At 38.0% G+C, this 25281-nt stretch overlaps 2 protein-coding genes across 2 annotated transcripts; both read right to left on the bottom strand.

Annotated features, from left to right (window-relative positions):
* Positions 1–373: 373 nt before the first annotated feature.
* On the bottom strand, positions 374–2770 carry LOC134744709 (cyclic pyranopterin monophosphate synthase-like). Its single transcript, XM_063678628.1, has one exon. It carries the CDS (start codon positions 2621–2623, stop codon positions 1853–1855), a length of 771 nt encoding a protein of 256 aa, XP_063534698.1. The 5' UTR covers positions 2624–2770; the 3' UTR covers positions 374–1852.
* Positions 2665–16945, bottom strand: LOC134744629 (molybdenum cofactor biosynthesis protein 1-like). Its single transcript, XM_063678514.1, has 9 exons — positions 16768–16945; positions 15791–15917; positions 11984–12151; positions 11116–11361; positions 10393–10456; positions 9140–9278; positions 6902–7012; positions 5209–5329; positions 2665–2866 (listed from the first exon to the last, which is right to left on the bottom strand). The coding sequence occupies exons 1-9, from the start codon at positions 16828–16830 to the stop codon at positions 2811–2813; spliced, it is 1095 nt and encodes a 364-aa protein (XP_063534584.1). The 5' UTR covers positions 16831–16945; the 3' UTR covers positions 2665–2810.
* Between the last annotated feature and the right edge of the window lie 8336 nt (positions 16946–25281).

Genomic DNA, 25281 nt, shown 5'->3' with positions numbered 1-25281 from the left:
AAGGCGGTTTGTTTACAGAGGATCTACCGGGAAACGCGAATCCGCAATTTCGCCATCTGCCTCTATCGCTCGAATATGCAAGAGTGACAGAGATGTTAGATAACGAAATATCGATTTTCTTGTTTCGCGAAACCCCTCAGAATGTGGTAGTGGTGCCCCCTTCGCAGAGTTTCGCGTAATATTCCCTATTCTCTTTGCTACTACTATTGAACTGAACATGGAATCCTCATCATCATATCAGTCGAAAGACTCAGTGATATTTATTTGTATGGGCCTTTCGTCGGCGTACACTTTAAATAAAGGAAAATCTTTTAAATGAAACAAGGTTTAACTTCAAAATATCGATATATTGAAAAAATATAATGTATAATAAAAACATTAACAACCATTAGTAGCTTAGAGCGGTATTCCACCCGTCCAATGTGCAGGTTATTCCCACTAGTTACCACCAAGTTCTTACCAGTGGTAATTACTGGAATTTTTTTCCCCACCTTTTACTTTACTTTTTATTTATTGTACAGTCGCCATCAGATATATCGGAGCGGCCAGAGCGCTCACAAATATCTGAACACGCCTCTATTGTCAAGGCGTTAGAGTGCGTGTTCAGATATTTGTAAGCACCTCGGCCGCTACGATATATGTAATGGCGACTGTACTAATGTACTCTAAATACTTCTTATATTCAAGACAGTTTTCATAAACTTATCACAGTTTTAATCAAAAACTAGCGGTAATTTACAAAAATACAAATACAAAAATCCGAATTAAGTTTTAACATGATTATATGAATATAGGTAGGTATTATAAAATTATACATTCGTAGATCCAATGACCAGTACCTATTTACAATAATTTACGTAGATAAATTATACAAGACAACATAACAAATATCGAAGTTATTTATAGTTTGCTAAATATACCTACAACATTTATAAGTTGTACCTACTTGCAGTTATGTACAGTCGCCATCACATATATCGAAGCGACCAAGGTGCTCAAAAACATCTGAACACGCCTCTATTGTTAAGACGTTAGAGTGCGTGTTCAGATATTTTTGAGCACCTTGGTCGCTCCAATATATGTGATGGCGACTGTACTAATTTTTATTATGCGTAATAAAGTTAGTACCTAATTATAGATAATTTAACAATTTCTATGACTTATCATTTTAAACAATTCACCGTTGATGTTCGTTTGACGTAACATCTACTTATCCTCCTAAGGCCCAGCCGTACAAATGAAAAGTCCAAAAATTGCCACTGAAATATGAACCCATTACGCAGGGAATAGGGTTGATTTGGATTTGTTTGAAAATTTAACGAAACAAAAGAAATAACTACTGTAGATGTAAGTCCCGAAAAACAGATATCAAAATTCCTCTATGATCATTCGTATAAAATCAATACGTTCTAATGTAAGGTATTTTAATTTAACGTCTAAATGTGCCATTTTTTCAACCTGTTAAATTTTACATATATTTTAGTTGGCACTTTTTTTAAACCACTAACACTAACCAACTGAGCTATACGAGTATCTATTTGTTAACCATGATTAATCAAAGATGGACAAAGATTTACCACAATTATGAATAAGGAGTGGAAATTCCCGATAAAAAAGCTTGAAACCCCCAAAACTATGCATTTCACATTTTGAAAGACCTCCATCTACACTAGCGCCCCTAGCGGCGAAATTAAACGCGGTAGCCCTCATTGGATAGGGTTTAAATTTAATTGAACTGAAGAAGTACTATAGGTAAGTAGGACGTTGGGCCTTAAGAGGCTATAACAACTTTATTATACTTAACAATAACTTGATATTTCCTTATATAAAAACTTCGCATATCACAACTCAATCACAAGTAAACAACGTTAATGGGGGCAAAGGTTTCCTTCGGCCAATCAACTGGCTTGGTCGTCTCCGCGGGGGGTGAAGGGGGTAACTTCGGAGGGGGGTAGTCGCTCTTACCTCCCGTCTTACGGACGACTCTAAGATCCGATATGACCATTTCTTTGTCCACGGCTTTGCACATGTCATATAGTGCTAAAGCGGCCCCGGAACAACCGGATAATGCTTCCATTTCAGCTCCAGTTTTCGCTGTTACGCGAACCTCACAAGTAATATAGACTGTATTATCGTCATCCTGTTCTGGCAGTTCCAAAGAGACAAGGACGCAGTCTAATGGAAGTGGATGACATAAAGGAATAAGCTCAGAAGTTCGCTTGGCAGCTAATACACCAGCGACTCTAGCCACGCCTAATGCGTCACCTTTAGGTAACGCGCCATCTTTTAGAAGTCTTATCAATTCAGCGCTTACATTAAGTCGGCATTCGGCGATCGCTGTCCTTTCTGTGACTCTCTTTCTGCTTACGTCTACCATTCGCGCTCGTCCTGAAGAGTCTAAATGCGAAAACGGGTTGGTACTGTACAAACGCACACTTCGTTTTAAATTTATTTTTGACCAAAGGCCTGGCATTGCAGAGTGTAAATACGAGATTTTTGAGATGTTCCCTTGGACGCTCTGATCAGGAAGTTTGATTTGAAATGGAAGACTAACTGACCGAGGCGTATGAACTGTCATATCATCTAAGTGGGATCTTGAGTTTTGGATACTTTTGATATCCATGGATTGATTTCTGATTCCTTGGACGTTCTGATCAGGAAGACTATTGATTTGAAATGGAAGATTTAGAGACCGAAGCGTATGAGCAACTTTCTCATCTAAGTGGTATATTGAAAAGCTTTGGATCTCCTGTAGAATTTTGATGGACTCCGCAGTCTCCGTTGCCCGCTTCGCTGTGAAGGTGAAGGAATTACCCCCCAATCAGAACCATGGGCCGGTTTTCCATTTGCGCCAGATTCTGCATGCCTAAAAACGTCAACAGAATAGCATTGCGCCCATGAAATTATTAATTAGGGTGATGATGTGAATGCTTCTGTTGATGTGTTTTTTAGGCTTAGGCCAAGCGAGCACTACGATTTTAATTTTCGCGGCACGATTTTAGAAACGAGCTGTATTTTTTTTTGTCGTATATGCGCGCACTGACATATAAACACATGCATATTAATAACGGGTCACTCACGTATGACGCTCCTCGGTACGGAGTGAAACGTCGAGCGTTTTCGACTTAAAATACGTGAGTGACCCGTTATTAATATGTTTAATATGTCTGTGTCTCACGGAAGTTTTGTTATAAACACGTACGTTGCATTTCTGCGACAAAATTATCGCACGGCAAAAAATCGTAGTGCGAGCTTGGCCTTACAGTCATTCTTAGAACATATCTGTGGTTTAATTTGATTTGCACAACTATATAGGTATGTAAGATGTATGAAATAATTATTAGACGCAAACTTAGACATACTTTCTGAGAATGGCTCCATAAATAGGTACCGTAAAGTACTACTTTGCTCCCCACTGGGTAATAGAGCTCCAACAGTTTTTATATACAGGTTGGCTAAAAAATGAGTGTATTCCCGTTGCCAGGGAGGTTTTGGGATTATACTGAGCAACTTTTACTATGGGACCAACCTCGAAATCGCGAAAAAAAATTTGGCTGTTTCATACATTCTGGCTGATCCATTTTCTATGGGAAGGTCATTTTTTTTGCGATTTCGTGGTTGGTCCTATAGTAAAAGTTGCTCAGTATAATCCCAAAACCTCCCTGGCAACGGGAATGCACTTATTTTTAGCCAACCTGTATATGTAATTTATATCACAACCTCATTTGAAGTGTTACAATATGATAGTAATGAATGATGGTCTACTTAAAATCGGCATGTACAGTCACCATCAGATATATCGGAGCGGCCAAGGTGCTCAAAAATATCTGAACACGCACTCTAACACCTTGACAATAGAGGCGTGTTTAGATATTTGTGAGCACCATGGCCACTCAGATGGCGACTGTACATCAACAAACCTACCACAGTAATAGTAATTATAAAATTTAATTTAAACTTTCGGAGCAAATGTTAGAGCAAAGTAGGCACATTTTTCGGAAAGTATAAGGTTTAAGGGTGAGTAGAAATGGTAAACATTCAACTTGTACTATTTTGACATTATGACTAGTACTTATATCTATCTTTGCTAGTACCGTAGGTAGAGGATTCAATCCCTATGTAAGCCGATCAATAGTGGAATAATAATAATTAAATATTTTATCATTTGTGAATTTGGTGGGATTTTTACTAAACAGAAGTTGGCCAAAACCTGTTTACCATTTCTACTGTACTTAATTTTAATGTTTTATTGTTTGTTTTAATGTGTAAATAAATATATTTTTTTGTACAAAAAAACATAAACAGGAGAGATGACGTTTTATTATTTGGGGTAAACGTGCAAGTACTGATTGTAGACATGTACCGTACCTAAATATACTAATGGACAAATTTAGAGGAACGCAAAAAAACCGGCCAAGTGCGTGTCGGACTCGCGCACTAAGGGTTCCGTACCATTACGCAAACCCACTTAGATATTTATTTTATTCTGTTTTTAGTATTTGTTGTTATAGTGGCAACAGAAATACATCATCTGTAAATTTCAACTTTCTAGCTATCACGGTTCATGAGATACAGCCTGGTGACAGACAGACAGACAGCGGTCTTAGTAATAGGGTCCCGTTTTTACCCTTTGGGTACGGAACCCTAAAAAAGGTTTAATTACTGGATTACTGCATCTAATTCTAAAGGAATTTCAAAATTAGTAAGGTTAGGTGGGGTCTGGAGTACCAAGTGGCCGAAGACCGTCTGGACGCCCTTGGTACCGCTGGAGAGACGAAGTGCAGAAAGACCTCAGCGAACTCGGCGCCGTCGACTGGACAGAAACGGCTTTGGACAGAAGCATGGCGGTCTTTGGTGTCGGAGGCCAAGATCCACTTCGGGTCGTCGCGCCACAGCAGTAAGTAAGGTGGGGTAAGTAAGACTATCACTTGTATGGAATCCTCATACTGTTTGTCTTGCCCGATCAAAATATACTATGTTAGTCTTACCCCACCTTACCTTTTTTCTTTGCGTTCCTCTAAATTTGTCCATGACTGAACTTTGACTATTTACTCAATATCACGTCAGCTGTGGTAAATTCTGGCGTGATATTTAGGCGAGATTTGTAAGTTAATCTTTTCCACAGCTCAAGCCAAATTGAACCTTATGATAATACCTTAAAGACCTGTGAAAGCTTCTCACTTGTAAACGCCAGTACTTAGTACTTACCAGCATGTTGTGGTTTCTTATTATTCAGCGCGACGCGTATTAGCGTCGATAATTCTTCGTCGTCAGCGCCGCTGCGGATCGCGTCACGGAGAGACACCTCCGCGTTACCGAACAAGCATACCTGCCAAAGATACGGACATATTGTTTCCATGTAACATGTCGCGCGAGTGACTAAAACAAGTGAGTCTAAACCGTAAAATGATTTAATGACATATTGTTTTCTAGTTTTTCTTTAATACTACGTCGGTGGCAAACAAGCATACTGCCCGCCTGATGTTAAGCAGTCCAGAGGAGTTACATGCGCGTTGCCGACCCTAACATCGCACCTTAAGCTCTGGCAACCTTACTCGCCGGTAGGAACACAACACTATGAGTAGGATCTAGTGTTATTTGGCTGCGGTTTTCTGTAAGTGGGAGGTACTTGCCCAGTTGGGCTCTGCTCTAGATGTGGAATGACATCCGCTGTGTTTCGTGGTAAACTTCAACTCCTACCTATTTTATAAATTCCTATAGTTTTAGTTATACTTTTGTATGTAATTTTAGTTTTAAGTTTATCACGAATAAAACATTTGATTCTTGATTCTGTGCTGTGTCCTACCACACAAAGCGAGATGACATTCACAGAGCCCCCACCTCTCTTTTGGACGTAGTTTAAGGACATACCCGGGTAGTTTATTTGTACGCGATTAATACAGCATTATTAATACAGCAGCATTTTTCGTTGTACATAAGTTTTTGACACTTTTCCGTAAAATGCATACTAATTTCAGAATACTTGGCAATTAGTTTCATTTTCTGTTTTGTGATGGAGAAAAAGGCTAACCACCCCGATAGCTTCGTTCAATAAATGGGGCATTTTCTATGAAAAGGGACCTTATTGTCGATGGCGCTTACGCCGCACAGCGTCGCGCGGCATTGTATTTATATCGGAGCATCGTTAATAATGGCGTAAGCGCCATCGACAATAAGGTCCCTTTTTATAGAAAATACCACAAATAACAACTGTAAATATTCATAATCATAGTAACTCAGTGGTCCTTGATTGTCTCCCGTTTTGTATGAAAATAAGGCATTTACCACTGCGTTACCATCTTAATACAGTAGTCAATATTAATATATGAATTTTGGTCAATTCCTATTATTTGGTTTAGGTAAAATTTGGGAATACAATTTTTATACACGAAATTCAATATTTAACATACTTTTTTTCTGGCAATAAATTAGGGGTCATCCATTAATTACATCACACGGTGAGGGGGGGGGGGAGGGGGAGGGGGGGGGGAAATGTGACATGATGTGACAAGGGGGAGGAGGGAGTCACAAACTTTGTGACGTCACTTTAACTTATTTTATTCGCTGTTTCAGTTAAATAACAAGTTTTTGGAACGATAATCCTTTTTAATCGTTTAATTTTCTTTCCTAATCTGTTTTGGGTTATAAAATTACTAATATTTCTTTTGTTAAAAATATTTTTAATAAAATATTAATTATACTTAATTCGATTTGCCGATTTCATTGTTAAAATATGACGTCACACCAGTGGGAGGGGTTTGCCAAATGTGAACAAGTGTAAGGAGGGGGGGAGGGGTCAAAAAACCTCAAAATTCGTGTGACGCAATTAATGGATGAACCCTTAATGATCATGAAAAAATAGAATGACCCATCTATTTCATTTTATGATATTGATACGGACCTTAAGGTTTCCATCAGCCGTTATCCTGAGTCGATTGCACGTGGAACAGAAATGCTGCGTCATTGAAGAGATGAAGCCTACACTACCTGCATACCCGGGGACTTGCCATACCTGTCAAATAATAGTTAGTCAACTATCCGGCTCGAAGGACCAACGAGGTATAACCTCGTAAGTCCAACCATAGGCACCATACAAAGTTTCCCAATTTTTAATTTGAACCTTGTTGTAAAGACTATTAGGGTGACTTTCGTTTGTTTTAGAAAACAATGAAACAAAAGAAATGATACTTAATTCAGTTAGTGTAAGGTTCAAATTAGATTGAAACAGAGTGTGTTGTAATGCACATTGGGCCTTACGAGGTTAAACACTGATGTTAATGGCCAGCGCACACCGGCTGCGTATGCATAGACGCGAGCGTGCGCGGAAATGTCCGAGCCGTTCACGCACACGTCACGCAAGTGGTGTGCCTTCTCTCATAAGGGTCTGTATATTACAACTTACAACGCACACGCGTCCGGTGTGCACATGCCTTAAAGCTTATACAAATGGTACGAGAACTCGCATTTGAGATTGGCTATCGACGTACCTACAACCAATTTAATTGATCGGTCAATTACCGCATAAAATAGGTATCTACTTTTCGCGAAATGTCAAAGGTACTTAAGCCATCAGGACACTGGATATGAACGACATTAAGAGAAGAAAAAGTAAAATTATTGTAAGATATAACTATAAAATAAAATAAACGCTTTTCCCTATCATCTTCAACTATTGGTGCATAGGTGATGACCTACGCACCAATAGTTGAAGCCGTTGAAGTACCTTATCTTTGAAGAAAAATAATGTTTTTGAAACGAGTGTATTCGCTTTTCTCATGGGATAGGTATCTCTTCGTAATAAGTATTACATCCTAAAAACTTTTAAGAAACCAGCGTTTATGTACTACATTTGTATTTTTTCTGTGCAATAATAGTTATTTACGATACAAGTGCGAAAAAGAGGAAATTCGAAACGAGTGGCGATAAATTAAAACACGATCGCAGGGAGTATTTTAAATCGACACGAGTTGCGAATTACCTATTCGCACATGTATCGTACAACGTTTTACAGTACATATGGCCCATTAAATTTTCAACATAGTTACGTAATGTGCTTATTATCGCACTAGTGCTGTAAAGTAGCACCATATGTACTGTAAAAATATTTTTTATCTTTTATCTTATATATAATAATAATAATAATAAAAGACGTTTATTCAAGAAGTTGTAACATAGGTACATAATAAAAGTACACGATAATGCTTACAAACTAATTGAAAGGGAAGGTGGCTCAGCTGATGTCTGTGCCAAAAAGGCTTCGGGGCACAGCAGCCCCAAAGGTTTTCAGCAACGGACGCTGTTATTCTGCCACCGCCGTAATTGTATCTAGCTAAGGACAGTATAAACATTTACACTATTACATATAGGACATGATAGCAAAACCGAGCAATGCGCAGTGGATAAAGAAGTGCTAACTAAAGTGCTAAATTTAAATATCTATTGAGCAGGTCACTCAACCAAAAGTGTACGTTACTTCCTTTTGGAGGTCCAGTAAATAAGCCTTGCAACGTAGTTTGAAAACCGCCAGGGACTTACAGTTAACTACTGGTGGCGGCAAATTGTTCCAGCATTTAGACGCAGCATAACGAAAACTGCCTCCAAATGACTGAAGCCGGAGTAGTGGAAGAGAGATACGCTCTTGTTGCTCACGCAAACCTTTCAACTTTCGGTTAGGCTTCCATTCAAGTTTACGCGCGAGATAGGGTGGAATACCAGATTGTTTAAGCGTAAATACCATTGCCGCAAGCTTTAATATTCTTCTGTGTGACATATTCAGTTTACCCGCTTTATTAAGGTAAGGGCTAATATGTGAGCGGCGAGGGATATTTTGACAGAAACGCATGCATGAGTTTTGCACACGTAGAATTGCTCGTTCTGTTCTTTTTCTTATGCAAGGCCCATATACCACGTCTCCATAATCCAGTTGGGATAAAACTAGCGCATCTGACAAGCGTTCGCGAACATTTTGTGTTAGGTAGGGTCTAAGCTTATATAATGAATTTAGTGCACCATAGCATTTTGGTATTTTAGTATTTATATGAGCTTCAAATCGAAGCGACTCATCCATTACGATGCCTAAATTTTTTATAATAATAATAATAATTTAAAATAATATAATAATAAGTGACAATGAAAATACCCTCGCAGTGTCGTTTGGTCGCGGCGTGCACCCCTGCAGCTCTGGATGTCTCTCCACAATAGTCCTCAGTGCTGTTCGGTACGGAACTAATTTTGAGTCGTCCCAACTATTGCCTGAAAAAGGCATGAATTCGATGAACCTGAAAGAAAAACAACGTCAGTTATTTTGTAGAGGCATATGACCCGTTATTAATATATTTAATATGTGTGTGTCTCACGGAAGTTTTGTTTGTAGAGGCAGTTGAATAAGATCAAGACAAAACGTTTTGGAAATTTTTTGGTACAATCTTTTATCGCTGACTGTACTTTTCTTTCCACAGGCAACTAAAACTCATCGAGACAATTCTAAAAACCCCAAACATAGGGTATTTGACTACTAGTCAAATCAGTTTCTTTTTCGAACTGTCAAAACGATTTTTCTACTATGGAATTTATATGAAACACTAGCATGTGACGTCACAATCAAATTACTTACCTTTGTACCTAAATTTATATGAATTTCATGTTATCAATTTTTGTTTTGTACAATAAAGTGATTTACTACTACTACTACTACTACTTACTCTTTACAGTTTTTTACGAGTTTTAAAATAGCAATTGTGTCTAAAAATAACTGCTGTCTACGTTTCTCTATTAATCTTTTGGTGCTTTATTTCATGCATGGTGTAAAATACCCTATTAGGTTGCGTTTTTATTACAGGGTTCCTATGGCGACCTCCTGTCTCCATCATCAGATCAGCTCCATGTCATCATAATATTGCATTGTCATCCAATTTACATTGTATGCAAAATTTCAGCTTAATCGGGAAGTGGGTCAAATTTAGCTTCCAAGATTTGACCCACACTAACATACATACCTACATGCACAGATTTAATATATACGCTAGATGACGCAAATACCACGATTTGTATTGAAACCAAGCGTGCCGACTTTTTCATACAAAATTTACGCATAATATAATTTTAAAATTACTTATCTGTGATGGAAAATATGTTCTTGCCTTTGGGTGCTCGCAATTTTTGGGCTGTTGCAGTTAAGTTATCATGCAACGAAGCATTTTTTAAGTTTTCACGCACGTCCGGCTGCAACAATCGACGCGCGTGGACTGTAAAGAGCGACGGTCAACCTCGACGATTGGTCGGGGTTCGGACACGAAGTAGATGCATTTGCGTCTTCTATGGTATATTTATTTCTGTGCCTACATGCATACTAACAGGGCAAGTTAAATAAAATGCTTGTAAAAAGCTACCAACCTAACTTCAACGGGGTGATCTTTTGTGTATTCCACAAAATCCATAATTTCATCGTCATTGAATCCTGCAAGATTGAAGTACATGATTAGGTGATACTAGGGACAATCGTAGTTAATAGGGAATATTACGCAAAACTCTGCGTAGAGGGCGTCAATAGCACAAACACAGGGCCTACCGCGAAACACGAATATCTATAGTTCGGTTTCGGCCTCTGTTATCCTGTCCTATATCATACTGAAAACTTGTCAAAAAACTGTTTAAGGCATAGTATATGTATATGTTACTCTATGGTTTAGCGCGCATTAATGCAAATAAAAAAAATCATTTATCCATATTTAAATACATTTTATCGTGTTTTTATAAACCTTCATTTTTACTTTTAAAGTGTGTCGATAGATGGCAGTGAATTTACTGTGGTTACAAAATTTACTATGACAGTACCGTTCTATAATATTATATCCTCTTTGCTGATACTATTGTGCGCCGGGGAGGTTTGACTTCACCACCTTTGCGTGTTTTCTTATCAGTATAACTATATTTATATAACTTGTATAGTAGTTAGATGTCAAGCGGACCCCAGGCTCCCATGAGCCGTGGCAAAATGCCGGGATAACACAAAGAAGTAGTTACCACTGTTGCAGATAGATGGCGCTACAACTAAACGTTGCTAACTCCAACATATAGATGTCGCTACGATTAGGATCTATTACATAGAATACTCACCTTTCATAAGCACAACGTTAATTTTAACTGGAAACCCCAACTGCAGAGCCAAATCAATACCAGCCAGTACTTTCTTCAAGCCCGGTCTTCGTGCCATTTTCTCATATCGCTCATTCTGTAGTGAGTCTAAGGATATATTGAGGGCTGCGAGCCCCGCCCGAGCGTACGTGGGCAGACGACGGGTTAACACTAGGCCGTTGGTCGTCATTGATACGCTTGTGATGCCTTCGATGTTGTTGAGTTCCTCTGGAATTATGACGATTGTTAATGATTTTCTAATATAATCAAACACTCCACTACTCTACTTTTTGTTGAATTTTGAGCTGAATAAAATAGGTGTTTAACATTCAGCAGAGAGCTAGAGATTACATTTTTTTTACAAAATGTATGCCCCACTCCCTCTTGTAGCCTATTGCTTGCGACGCTCTTCATTATCGATTTTTCGATGTTGGCCTCATAAAATAGATTCAACACACCCGTTAGTCTGAGCTTGTGGATACCCAGAGCAAGTCCAAATTGGGCTTAACACCCTTAATAAAATAGTTTCCTTAATAAATAGGCAATTGTATCAAAAAGGTTTGGATTCGATTTCACAAAAACAGCAATTTCCAAGATATATAGACAAGGCAAGGTTAGGATATTCAGTGATCTAAAGTATGGGATACAACTATCCATCATTTTTAAGCTACACATCGCACGTACACACCTCTTTTGGGCCTTTAGTACTGCGTCTGTATCAGCTGCATTGCCCCAAAAAATTACTTCATACCGTAGTACCGACGCGACAAGTCCATGATAGGCAACAAGGCCAACAAGTAAAGCTTCATTATTTACTATTTTTCACTATTTCACTATCGAAGTTATTTACCTATAATAAGATGTAGATCAGCTCGCAGCGTAGGTTCACCACCCGTTAGTCTTAGTTTGCGGACACCCATCTCGGCTAGGACTCGGACTGTCCGCGTTAGCTCGTCACGTGTGAGTAACTTGTCGCGCGCTGAGAGTGGCGCGCCTTCGGCAGGCATGCAGTATTGACCTGGCAAACAATTGAATTATCGTTATAAAATTACGTAAAAAATTAAAAAAAAATATTGATATAGTAACAAATTGTCCTGACTAAAAGCTAGTTAAAAACATGTACCTAGGATTAAAAAAATACAATAGTCGTTGCATTGGCTCCTACAATACAGGTTTTGCATGCATTAGCATAACTAGTTTTTTTAGTGAGTATTTGCATCTTATCAATGCCTAATATTAAAATGTTATATTTCAGCAAAGTTTGAATACACACATATATTAATAATATCCATGACGTTATTTATACATACTTTGAAGTTTATAAATTATATTGGATAGGTACCCATACAGAGATAATATTAGGTTAAGATGTGTTCGAAATATGTTATCAAATTGTATTTAGATAACGACCTACACTATTAGTAATAGTAATAGCATTATCATACAGAACGGCCACGCACCGCCCCGCCCCGCGACTCGAATTACCTCGCCCCGCGACAGCATGATTGACGGCCGTTTGCCGACCGCTCAGTACTATTTTTAAGCAACTTACTCACACTATGACGCATGACGCGTGTACAGACGTGCCGTTCACACATAGAACCGCAAGTGATTTTTGATTTTTTACCATAATACCCGATCATAATGTAGTGGCGCCAAAATGACCAGATTTTAGTATTTCGTGCATTTTTTTTTTTTGAAAAACGGAACACTTATTGACTGAGAAGGCCATAGCGTAAAAACAACTGATTACGAAAATTACACAACATATAAAAACTTATATTGTTACCATTAGATTTAGACCCTATTTCAACACAATAAAGTTCAAATCGTCGTTTAAATGACTTTATAAGTAAATGATAGGAAGTTAAGAACAATCAGCAAGTGCAGTGGTGCGTACATCCGCAATTCCTTATGCTGTATGTGTATTAAAATGCATGTGACGATCTTAAAGACATTTTAGCGCAGGCGCAGGTTAGATGGCGCTGACGTCACCGCAAAGTGGATGTGTTCGGTGATAGCAAAGATAGATATAACTCCGTAATAGATGGATACAGTCTAAGGAAAAAACGTGCCTCGAAAATCAAGAAAATTTGATTCTCGTTCAGAGGGCGCTACTAGTTTTGGCCTACACTCGTATAGAGGGCGTTGACGGTTTCGTTTGTTATTTATAATTTTAACGCATGTCAGTGAAAGAACATGGGTCAAAATCATAAAAATAATTAATGCAAATAAAAAAAATCATTTATCCATATTTAAATACATTTTACAGATGGCAGTGAATTTACTGGGGTTACAAAATTTACTATGACAGTACCGCTCTAGTATAAGTTAATGGTGGTAGGGCCGTGTTGTACGGTTGCGTTCGTGGCCCACAAATGGTCTCACCGGAAGACCAGCGCTGACTTTAAGGTTAGCATTATGCTGAGGCGGGACCATTTATGGTAAACTAGGTATATACTTTTTTGTTTTAAATATACTTTTTCTTTGTAATACGTTTGTATCAAATGTAGTTCACCATGAATAAAGGCCGGCAAGCGCGGCCGAATTTTACCTTCCCGTCCAAACGGAGTTTCGGAGTTACGTAGTAACTATTTATTAAATTGTGGTTTCGTTCTTATTTTTAAACTACGTGTTGGATTGTAATGGAACTTTGCACATGAACATGAAATATATCTAGGTCTGTAATGGTTTTGTACCCAATGGGTAATAACGGGACCCTATTGTGTTGTGCTATTACTAAGACTCCGCTGTCCGTCTGTCTGTCACGAGGCTGTATCTCATGAACCGTGTTAGCTAGAAAGTTGAAATTTTCACAGACGATGTATTCCTGTTGCCGCTATAACAACAAATACTAAAAAGTACGGAACCCTCGGTGCGCGAGCCCGACTCGCACTTGGCCGGTTTTTATCTTTAAGAAGTGCTATAAATATGGCTTTAAAAAATATCTCCTAATTGGTCACTTTAAAAATAGACCTTAACACCTTTGAATAAAGTCCACTCTCTGTATCATAAAGTGCATCTGCATATTCATTGCAATTTTTATCCAGAGCTCATTATGGCCTTGGTTGCATGTTATTATGATACAATGCATTCCTTATGGCAATTGCAATAATAAGGATGACCTTGTTATAACTGTAATAAGCGTATTCGCAGCCTATTGGCTATGCATGCAATTTGAGAGTCTTTAATGAAGAAGAAGATTGTCGCTTGTCAGTAAGGCGCTATTTCCATACAGCTTCAATTAGAAATCAACCTTATAGACAAGCGACAATGTGGTACCTTTTGGTTGAAAACGTCACATTTAATTCAAATTACATATATAAGATTTTTAATTCATGTGTACACGTCTCCTAGCTGCTCACAAACCATAACCTTGTGACCCTTAATTGTGTTGACAGGTTACACAGCACAGTTTTGATTAAGTAAGAAAAAACCGGCCAAGTGCGTGAAGTGCGAGTCGGAGTCGCGCACGAAGGGTTCCGTACCATTACGTAAAAAACCGGTCAAGTGCGAGTCGGACTCGCGCACTGAGGGTTCCGTACATTACACAATTTAAACAATGTATTTTTATGTGAAACGTGAGTAAAAGGTAAATTGCGGTTTACGATTTATGACGTACTAGCTTTTGCCCGCGACTTCGTCTGCGTGGACTTTGTAACCGCAGCTAGAGTAAGAATAGCGCCTGGAAAAATTTTCATAGCAATCTAAATTTGAGCATATTATGCACACAAATTAGCAGGCACTTCGTTAATTATCTCAATTCCACCCCACTTTTTACTTTCTTAAGCAATGATTTTCAGGATAAAAACTATCCTATGTCCTTCTCAGGGACTCAATTATCTCTATGCCAAATTTCGTCTAAATCGATTCAGCGGTTTAAGCGTGAAGAGGGAACACACAGACAGACAGACAGACAGACTTTCGCATTTATAATATTAGTATGGATTATAGTATGGATTAAAAAAAACTACTTACTAGATCTGGTTCAAACCAATTTTCGGTCACCCAATCACGTTTGTTGTATGGTAGCCCCACCTAAATATTTATTTTATCCTGTTTTTAGCATTTGTTGTTATAGCGTCAACAGAAATACATCTGTGAAAATTTCAACTGTCTAGCTATCACGGTTCATGAGATACAGCCTGATGACAGACGGACAGACAGACAGCGGAATCTTAGTAATAAGGTCCCGTTTTTACCCTTTGGGTACCCTAAAAATGGAACCAAAGACCTTTTTATAGGCACTTGGGTGGCTATATATAAGTTAGTCCTTGCTTGAGCAGGTTTTTTACGACTGCTGAAGCTAGAAATGAGGACATCTTATAATCTGGTCTGTTAAAGGTTTAAACAGCAAGAGTAACTTACATCTTAGGTTACAGCGCTCTGTGAGTATCTTAACATAGTCATGTCACCTCCCATGTAAATCTTCCAGCGGTGCTCAGGCCTACATGGTCACTGAACAAAGTGGCCACATATAGGAGCTATCCAAAACAGAAAGGGTCACTCACATCTCAGGTTACAACGCTCTGTAAGTGAGATCCTGACATAGTCATGTCACCTCCCATGCAAGTCTTCCAGCGGTCCTCAGGCCCACACCGGCACTGAACAAAATGGCCACATATTGGAGCTATCCAAAACAGAAAGGGTCACTCACATCTCAGGTTACAGCGCTCTGTGAGTGAGATCCTGACATAGTCATGCCGCCTTCCATGTAAGTCTTCCAGCGGTGCTCGGGCCCACTCCGGCACTGTGACTGCATTGTGTGACTGGAGATCAGGCACCTGTTACAATTGTAAACATTCCTGAGTAAGAACTATTGAATTTGTCTAGACATACTGCATTATATTTCTATTTAGAAGATCAAATATCTAAAAACCCGGACAAGTGTGAGTCGGACTCACCCACCGAGGGTTTTATACTTTTTAGTATTTGTTGTTGTAGCGGCAACACACACATCATCTTAAAATTTCAACTGTCTACGCACGGTTCATGAGATACAGCCTGGTGACAGACAGACGGACAGCGGAGTCTTAGTAATAGGGTCTAGTTTTTACCCTTTGGGTATTTAACCCTAATTAGCTTGGGCCATAATATGAGGGCTGTGTCATGCAGTGTTGAACTTCATCTAGAGACTTCTTAGTTACAAAACTTAAAATTCGACATAAAATACAAAACTTTAAAATATACATTGAAGTCCTAATTAGAAAATTTGCAGTATAACTAACTTCTAATTTGACCATTAAACCATAACTATATAGGGTTTTAGGAACATATAGAACATACAATATTTTTCAATAAAAACGTGAATAATAATTAATAATTTAGATCACAAAATAATGAAGTAGTTTTTCAAATAACATTATCAAAAAGAAACGTTATTAAAAAAATAAAGTTAACTGTAAATTGTATTATGCTTGATAAAATAAACTCAGTGGTATGGTAGGTATGTAAATAAAACAAATTTGTCACCAATTACATACCGAAAATAACAATAAAACTTCCATGTCTAAATTTTTATTTATTCGGCGCCTTCATAATTAGTAGCAGTCATTCAATCTGCTTGTTTACTTAGAACAAATTGGCACCTAAACCCATTTACATACCATCAGATAAGTAACATATTTTACTTACACTTGCATCACTGCAAAACCGGCGCCCAAGGTTCAACAGCCTGCTTAACCTTCCTTGCAGCATGGCTCCCGCCAACGACAACGGCACACACAACTCAAGCAAACTCGCTTTCACAACACACTGCACGGACGATAACGACTTGAGTGACTTGACCTCTTGCCCGCTCACGCGATAGTAGCAAGAGAATCGGCTGTTCAAGTATTTACACAAAAAAACTACTGTAAATAAACAGGTTTAGAAGTTTTTTCATACGTAAAACTTCATACTTGACAGCTCGTCAGTGGGATTATAATTCATCTATTTCGAAATAATTACTATACGGCTGATATACCTTGATAATAATTTAAACATTATTTATGCCCAAGTTAAAATGTATTAGGATATAACCACGATATTACAAATATTTTCGGATAAATAAACTTTTTTCATTTTTGTTACCGCGAAAAACGCCATCAACGGGGTGCGTTCCGAAACGCTGAAAAAATTGCGAAAATTGCGAATATGAAGTGTAGTAAAGTTGTCAGTGTGATCCATAGTTCTGGCAGAAGTCAAGAGATGGCGTGCCTGTAGTTGAGGCAGCGCCATCTATAATAACTATGTGAAAGTTACACGCCTACTTAGGTTAGTTAGGCGTCCACAAGTTCCTTCTAGATGGCGTTGTTGTAAAGATGATAACCGACGACCAAAGATACGAAAATTATGTAAAATCATAAAACCAAAGTATAGTTGGTCAAACCAAATTGGCAGTTAATAAGAATAAAAAACTATACCCATCCTTTTTTTTGGGTGCTAGTACTAGTGTAAGACAAAGATAGTATGATTATCTCTGTCTATGTTTGAAATGAGACAGTCCTTTGACAAACTATAAGTACTTGCCTATGTTAAATGTTCGATAAACTTCTCTTGTGAAACCTCCTTTTTGCAAAGTCAGTTCAAAAAGTAGTTGGGGCCACAGCATCGACAAATCACGTACGAAAAATACGTACGTTACAATGAAAATCATAAAAGGGTAAAAAAGAGACAGTCTCACGAGTCACGTGTCACCAGTCCCACTAATAATGTTAGGTAGGTCATCCACAATGAAGACTGAGAATTCGAACCTCTGAACTATTTTGAAACCATTCGAAACTCACGAAATGCGCACCAAGGAGAATTTAATGTAAATGCCATTGCTACCAACATTGAGACATAGGCGGGCAATTTATTAGTTTATACAGGCCCCTCACTACATTACGCCGGACACGACGGATCGGATTCCAAGGCTCGTAGGAAGGGTCTAGCTTTTGGGGTCTCGGTCTTAGGGCGTGTCTACATTTGTGTAGTTATTTCAGTGAGTTTTCCACATAGTCTTAGGAAACCTATAGCAATAGAAGTTACGCTTTTAAAACACCAATTTAACATATCTTGTTTTGTATAAATTAACTTTTTAGATTTAACTAGTTTTTAAGACATTGCCCACGCACGACATGACACGCCCTTGCAGGGTGACCATGTACCAAATCTCTATGTAACACCTTTTATAACCATGGTTTTTGCATTAAATAAATGATGATGATAAATGATAAACATGCTGAAATAACACTTGGCATGAACATTCAAGTTTTAAAAAGAGAAATTAGAAATTTTATGTAGATTATGATTAAATATGTTGTATGTGAAAGAACATGTTTTACGGGCCACCGTTTAATAGTTATTTACGAAAAACTATAAAAAGGGCCCTTTAAACAGTACTTTGACAAACTATATTTCCCTCAATTTTTGCCTACGTTTGGTGGACTAGGGTAAGAACTATTATATAATCTGTGGCCTAGGTACTTCTTTAAGGGCCCTCCACACTCATGCGCGAGCGCGAATCACGGCGCGAAGCCGCGAACGCGAGTGTGGAGTCTAGTTGGCTAATTGGCGAAATCGACTCCACACTCGCGTTCGCGGCTTCGCGCCCCGTAGTCTGGAGCGGGCTTTAGAATGTGAGAAATTGACAGTAGCACGTATGAAGGCGCCCTTACAGCACCCGTGACGGATCGGCTTTTATCGTCCATACATTTTGTTTGCAGACGACTAAACGGTGGTCCGTAATGGTGCAACGTTCCCCTTTCAAAACGCCGTAACCGCCCTAACTTTACTAAGGCGCTTACGCCCTTATGCACGGCGTGATATACGCAGCCCTTTCGCTAGTTAACGCCTCGAAACGTCCGTGGTGATTCGTTACGCGCGGGGACGGACTTGGGAGAAAAGGATTCCATTTTTTTTAAATTGTTTTCGAGTGATTTATTGTTTCCAAAAATAATAAAAAACCGACCAAGTGCGAGTCGGACTCGCGAACGAAGGGTTCCGAACCATTACGCAAAAAACAGCAAAAAAAACACTTTATGGGAGCCCCACTTAAATATTTATTTTATTCTGTTTTTAGTATTTGTTGTAAAAGCGGCAACAGAAATAAATCATCTGTGAAAATTTCAACTGTGTAGATATCACGGTTCATGAGATACAGCCTGGTGACAGACTAGGGTTGCCACCCATACTATAATATATAGTATCGTACTATATTTCAGTCAATTGTACTATATATTATACAAAAACAATATAGTACGAAAAATACTATATTTTCATCACTCAAGAAAGGGTTATACTAAATGTCACCGATATTTAATTCGACTTGGGTTTTTAATTCGCCTCAAATCGGCGTCCTATTTTATTTTATTTTTCCCAGTATATACTATATTTTTTCAATATTTTGACAAAAATACTATGTGTGTATAGAAAAAAGGTGGCAACCCTATGACAGACAGACAGACAGACAGCGGAGTCTTAGTAATAGGGTCCCGTTTTCACCCTTTGGGTACGGAACCCTAAAATATACTTATTTATAGGTAGGTATTTTTTTCTGCGAGTGATGTAAAATAAAAAAAATACTCAAAAGTTTTGAAAGGTGACTAATCACATGTATTTTAATAAAAATCCTCTGTAATCGTTGGTTACTTAACTACTTCCTGTTTATTAAATACCAAAATATTTATGAAGGTCCTATTTTAATACCTACAACTGATCAAACATGCAAAAATTTGCAACTACAAAGTTATGTAACAAATTGCTTAAATATATGTATTATAAGTGAGTGAATTGATTATATCCGCACCTATTCATGAATTGAAGGAATAATCGTAATTTTAGACCTAGCCCTATAAATTTGCAGGTATTTAAATTGTGTATTCTAGTCTCGATAATTATTTTATAGCTCGTCTTCAGCATGCCGACGCCAATTTTTATATTTCAAAGAATTAATATTATATCTCATACGATATTCAATGGAAGATAAGCCCTTGTTAAGCCGAGGTTGCGATTAATACCCGTCTGAAATGTGATTCAAAGTGTTTTATTAAATTATTTAAGCTCACGCTCGCTCTTGCACCAATTTTTTTATTGTCTGTCTGGGATGAAAACATTTTATAACATAGTTTTAGAATCAGAATCATCGTATTTATCAGTACGGTTTTTACTCACTATTATTTTTAGTCGCTTTTGGCGACATGTTTCGGATTCTTTGGGAATCCATCCTCAGGCACGAGTGTCCGCGGCGGTTGTTCGTCGTGCACTGCCCGCGCCGCCCGCCTCGTCGCTCCGCCGCTAACCGTACTGATAAATATTTTGAAATATGTCTCACGATAGTTTAAGTGCGATCAGAATCATCGTATTTATTCGTGATAAACTATAACATACAAAAGTATAAAACAATAAAGAGATATAAACATAAAAATAAATAAATAGTTTACCACGAAACAATTCAATTGTTTTAAGACTTTAAACAATTGAAAGCACCACCCAAAATCGTCCCTGGCCAGTCTGGTTCGCTGTCTGCTCCCTTTGTAATCTTATTACATTAGTTAAAGGGTAAAAGCCGATATATAGCCGGCATCAATACTTACACGTAGGGATCTCCTTGCATCCGGAACTACAGAATTCGCAGATTAGATTAATTTTGTTACTAAACGCATTCTTAGTAAGAACATGTATAGAACTTTTTATATTTTATAGAACTTTTTCCCTGAATATATGTGGTCAAAAAATAAGTGCATTCCCGATGCCAGGCAGGTTTTGGGATTATACTGAGCAACTTTTACTATGGGACCAACCCCGAAATCGCGAAAAAAAATTTGGCTGATACATTTTGTCTGGTCCATTTTCTATGGGACGATATTACACCTCTTCTCATATTATTGACACAGTCCCAAACATCTCATCACCCACAAATGTTTACAATAGAAAAATAATCAAAGTGAAAGATTGTTTTCGGACCTCCAAGTAGTTTTTCCAGCCGTGATTTTTCCGTTAGATAACTGTAATATTTCAGGACCCGTGTAAATGAGTGACAGTGAGGATTGATTGCCTCCGTTTGTTATTTGAAAAAGCGAAGGGCCATTTTCGCCATTCCTCCAAAGATATATATCATTGGAAACGTCAACAGAGGAGAAAATTAAAGTCAATAAGCGGACGGCTAGTAATAAGTTTGGGAATGACGGTCTTTATCTCACGAGGGCGGAAAGAATTGGCTAATTTGTCAACTGACGCTAAGTGCCATTTCATTGGCACCTTGCTAGTTTAGGTGAAGGTTGCTTTTTATTAAATCTAGGGGAGTGTTTGTTGTGACAGTAGTTTGTTTATATAAGTAATGGTTGGTCTAATCTAAGGTAAGTTTTTGGAGCTTTACACTAGCGAAGTTCGCTCTTGTCATTACTTACATGCGAAAGTTACGTGTAGTCAAACGGTAGCCAAGTTTATCGCCACTAAAGTGTCTGCGAAGTCCAAAGAACGGCCGCCTGACAAACTGCACCACAAAGGAGACAAATGAGAATATTATAAAAAGCAATAACGAATATACTCCAGTCAACGGAGTATGTGACACCTTCTGTTCAGACATGGATGATGAATAGGCAGGCGTTTGGCCACGATCCCACCTGATGGTAAGTGATGATGCGGTCTACGGTAGAGCACGCTTACCTATAAGATACCTATTAACTCTTGCCTTGAAGAGCCCCAGATTGTACTCATGCGGAAACACCTGCTAGCATGAGTTGCGTTCTCTCGCGCGACTCCATACATCTAGCGCGACTTCAAGTATGGACTCACGCGAGAGCACGGAACTCATGCTAGACGTTCTGCTAGTACACAATTTAGTTTTGCATACTATTTTAGCTCAAATAATATATTGAAACACAATTAATCTACTATACTTAGTTAGACCTAGACAACTCTGCAACGACGCAGTGCTAGTGTTAGCACGTCAAGCAAGCGGTGTGCCGTCTCTCATAAGGATCTTTCTTTCTTTTCTTGATGGACTTGAGGGCGGTGTTGCCCGTAGCCAATGTCACGTAAAAGGGTAGGAACAAAATAAATGCTCTTAGAGCACGACGCTGTTCGGTGGTTGTTGTAGTTGTCTCGTAAAACCGATAGCTGGATTTTACGAGAAGCACGTGGACTACCGGCCGTTGACTCCAAAATGGTGGTTAAACACGCTTTGAGATTAATTCTCCATTCACTGCACACTACCACATTATATTATTGTATAATTATTAATTGTCTATGGATTTGTTTGTTTGTTTCTTGAATGTTTTTCTTTTTTTTCTTGTATACTTGTTTTTTTATTTTTGTTTGTGCTCTTCATGTATATCTTTTTGGTTTGGTTAATATGTTTGTATATAATTAGGTATTCTTTGTGTGTATCTTTGTAATGTTTTAATATGTATCTTTGTGTGTTATCTGTCGTGGCATCACCTAATGGGCCCTACGGAAGACCAGCGCTGGCTTTATAGCTAGCATTATGCTGAGTTGGGTCCATTTCGTGATGCACACTTGATGATCTCTTCTTTTCTTGCTGTTGTTGTCTGTACATGTTCGTACTTGTGTTGTGATCGTCACGAATAAATGTCTTTTATCTTTTTTTTTTTTTTTTATTATTTATTAAGAAACAAACAGTCTTATAAAACAGATGAGTATTTAAAGTAACATTTTTCTGGCAATAGACCTATAGTTTCCTATATGTAAACGACTATTAATAAAAACTTATTACTAAGTACAAATGACAAACAATACATGCATATTGTACATATAGTCCGACAAGAAATTGCAGAAAATTAATAAGAAGAAGATGGCAATAATTTAGTACGGAGTTTTTTTTTTTTTTTTTTGTTTAATTTTATTTAATTTCTACCACTTCATGCCGCACCACATGTGTGACGAGATATATGATGAAATCTTAATTTTACAATCGGGTATTTTTATTTCAAAGACGAATAAGCTAATTTCTTAAACAATCTCAATGAGCTGCTAAATATGTCCACGTTTTGGCACTTTTCATTGTACAACCTACATGTGCGTTTTATTACAACGAACACTTGCACTGTTGCACATCTACGCACACGCACCCGGTGTGCAAAGGCCTTTCTTGTATATGCCCGCGTCCTCTTCAACTTGTCTAACATAGGACGATGTGCATAAAACATTTATTTATAGACATCAGATAGTGGTATCTCGGCACCACAAAACTTGGATTGCAATAAACTGTCGCGAGACATTTTATGTATAAGTTGAGGGTATTTTTGTACGTTTTTATCTGTTATTGCATCCTATGGCGAAGTTATGGCCGGGCGTAGCTAAAAATGGTTGGTACATCACGTCAACGGACAATGTGAAAACGCTCTTAAGGTGGTTCGACTAGGTTACCCAAAGCTTAAACCCCGCTAGATGGCGTCACTTTCGCAAATTTTCAGGTTTTATTTTTTTGTGGAATAGTGTTGGTATCTGTATACTTAAAAGTATGTTTAGCGCACTCTTTACATAAATATTGAACTATTATAATAAACATTGAATACTTCATTAGTGCAAAAAACACTTTTAAAGTCGACAGAGTGTTTCTGTCATGATATTTCCTACTATTACTCACACATGCAAACAGTGTTTCCGTAATGCTTGTAGTAGACAATTTCATGCAGTGTAAGTATGCTGCAATGGCGTTGCGGTATGTTCGTGGAAATACGTGCAAGAGGATTCGGGTTCGAGACTAGTACGTCAGGGGTAATTTTTTTTGTCCTTTTTGTGTTATCTTATGTTTCTTATACCTTTTATTCTTCGAATTCTTGTCCGATTCCGATATAACCGAAATATATTTCAGTGATATCGGAAACGGCTCTAACGATTTCGATGAAATTTGCTGTAAGGGGTTCGATCTAGCTAGGTCTTATCTCTGGGAAAACGAGCATTTTTGAGTTTTTACTTATGTTTTCTTTTTCTCCCAGATATTCAGTATTATTAATAAATTAGTTTATAACGTTTTATAAAAATATGTGACGTTTTGAACTAAATGGTACCACATTGTCGGTTGTCGATTAGGTTGGTTTCATTTTGAAGCTTTATGGAAATATGACAACAATAAGTAGGTACCCGTTTGGTTGAAAACGCCACATATATTGAAAACCTGACTTTCACAAATCTCACCTTTTTGGGTTCTTCCAACTCAGAAAGGATGGAGAATACTGACGATTCTTAGTAGCACTAGCCCAAGGAAGTCCAGGTTTGTAAGTGTCAGGTATCAGTTTTTTTTAAAGCGCTAAATATAGTTCTACAAGTAAAGCAATCCCTTACTACCCAGCCTCTATAGTATTTTTCAAACTGGAAGGGTACGATGATAGATTTCATCTCCATACAATTTATAACCTAATAATGCCAAATGTTGCAAAATTATATTGAATTGAGATCTATCATCGTACCCTTGCAGTTTGAAATAGTTATTTACGATACAAGTGCGGAAAAGAGAAAATTCGAAACGAGTGGTGACAGATTAAAATACGACCGCAGAGAGTGTTTTAAATCGACACGAGTTGCGAATTACCTATTCGCACGTGTATCGTACAACGTTTTACAGTACATGTGGCCCTTTAAACTTTCGACATATGCATGAAAAGTGCTCTTTACGCACTAGGGCGAGAAAGTTGCACCATATGTACTGTAAAATACTTTTTAGTACATATGGTGCTACATATACGTTACCGCCCTAGTGCGGTAATTGGTACAATACATGCATATGTCGAAAATGTAAAGGGCCATAATTATGTACTGTAAAACGTTGTACAATACACGTGCGAAAAGGTAATTCGCAACTCGTGTCGATTAGAACACTTCCTTCGGTCGTGTTTCAATTTATCGCCACTCGTTGCCAATTTCCTACTTTTCGCACTTGTATCGTAATGTACTAATAATAAAGTAGTAATTGTAAAATAAAATTAAAACTTTTTTTATATTTTTTTTTTGGATTCAAGTAGGTACAGTGAGTAACAACATTGCATGGCCTTCTAATTATAACTATTATAGAAAACGGGATATTTATCATGTTTATTTATATTATTTATTTCTCGATATTTTGGCCGGTCTTGCAACACCAGTCGTTGTGGAGATCCCTGGGGAGGCCTATGTCCAGCAGTGGATGTCTTGTTGGTGTAGATGGATTCACACAACAAATGAAAT

Source organism: Cydia strobilella, chromosome 10 (genome assembly GCF_947568885.1).
Source record: "Cydia strobilella chromosome 10, ilCydStro3.1, whole genome shotgun sequence".
Lineage (NCBI taxonomy): Eukaryota > Metazoa > Arthropoda > Insecta > Lepidoptera > Tortricidae > Cydia > Cydia strobilella.
This window is presented reverse-complemented; position numbering and strand designations above follow the sequence as displayed.

What these genes read in the sequence shown, in the direction of transcription:
- LOC134744629 (XM_063678514.1), bottom strand. Translation starts at nt 16,830, where the DNA reads ATGCTGCAAGGAAGGTTAAGCAGGCTGTTGAACCTTGGGCGCCGGTTT. An exon ending in TAACGTTGTGCTTATGAAAG is followed by an intron (nt 10,457 to 11,115) that starts GTGAGTATTCTA and finishes TCAATCTTGCAG; the next exon opens with GATTCAATGACGATGAAATT. An exon ending in CGGCTGATGGAAACCTTAAG is followed by an intron (nt 5,330 to 6,901) that starts GTCCGTATCAAT and finishes TATCTTTGGCAG; the next exon opens with GTATGCTTGTTCGGTAACGC.
- LOC134744709 (XM_063678628.1), bottom strand. Translation starts at nt 2,623, where the DNA reads ATGGATATCAAAAGTATCCAAAACTCAAGATCCCACTTAGATGATATG.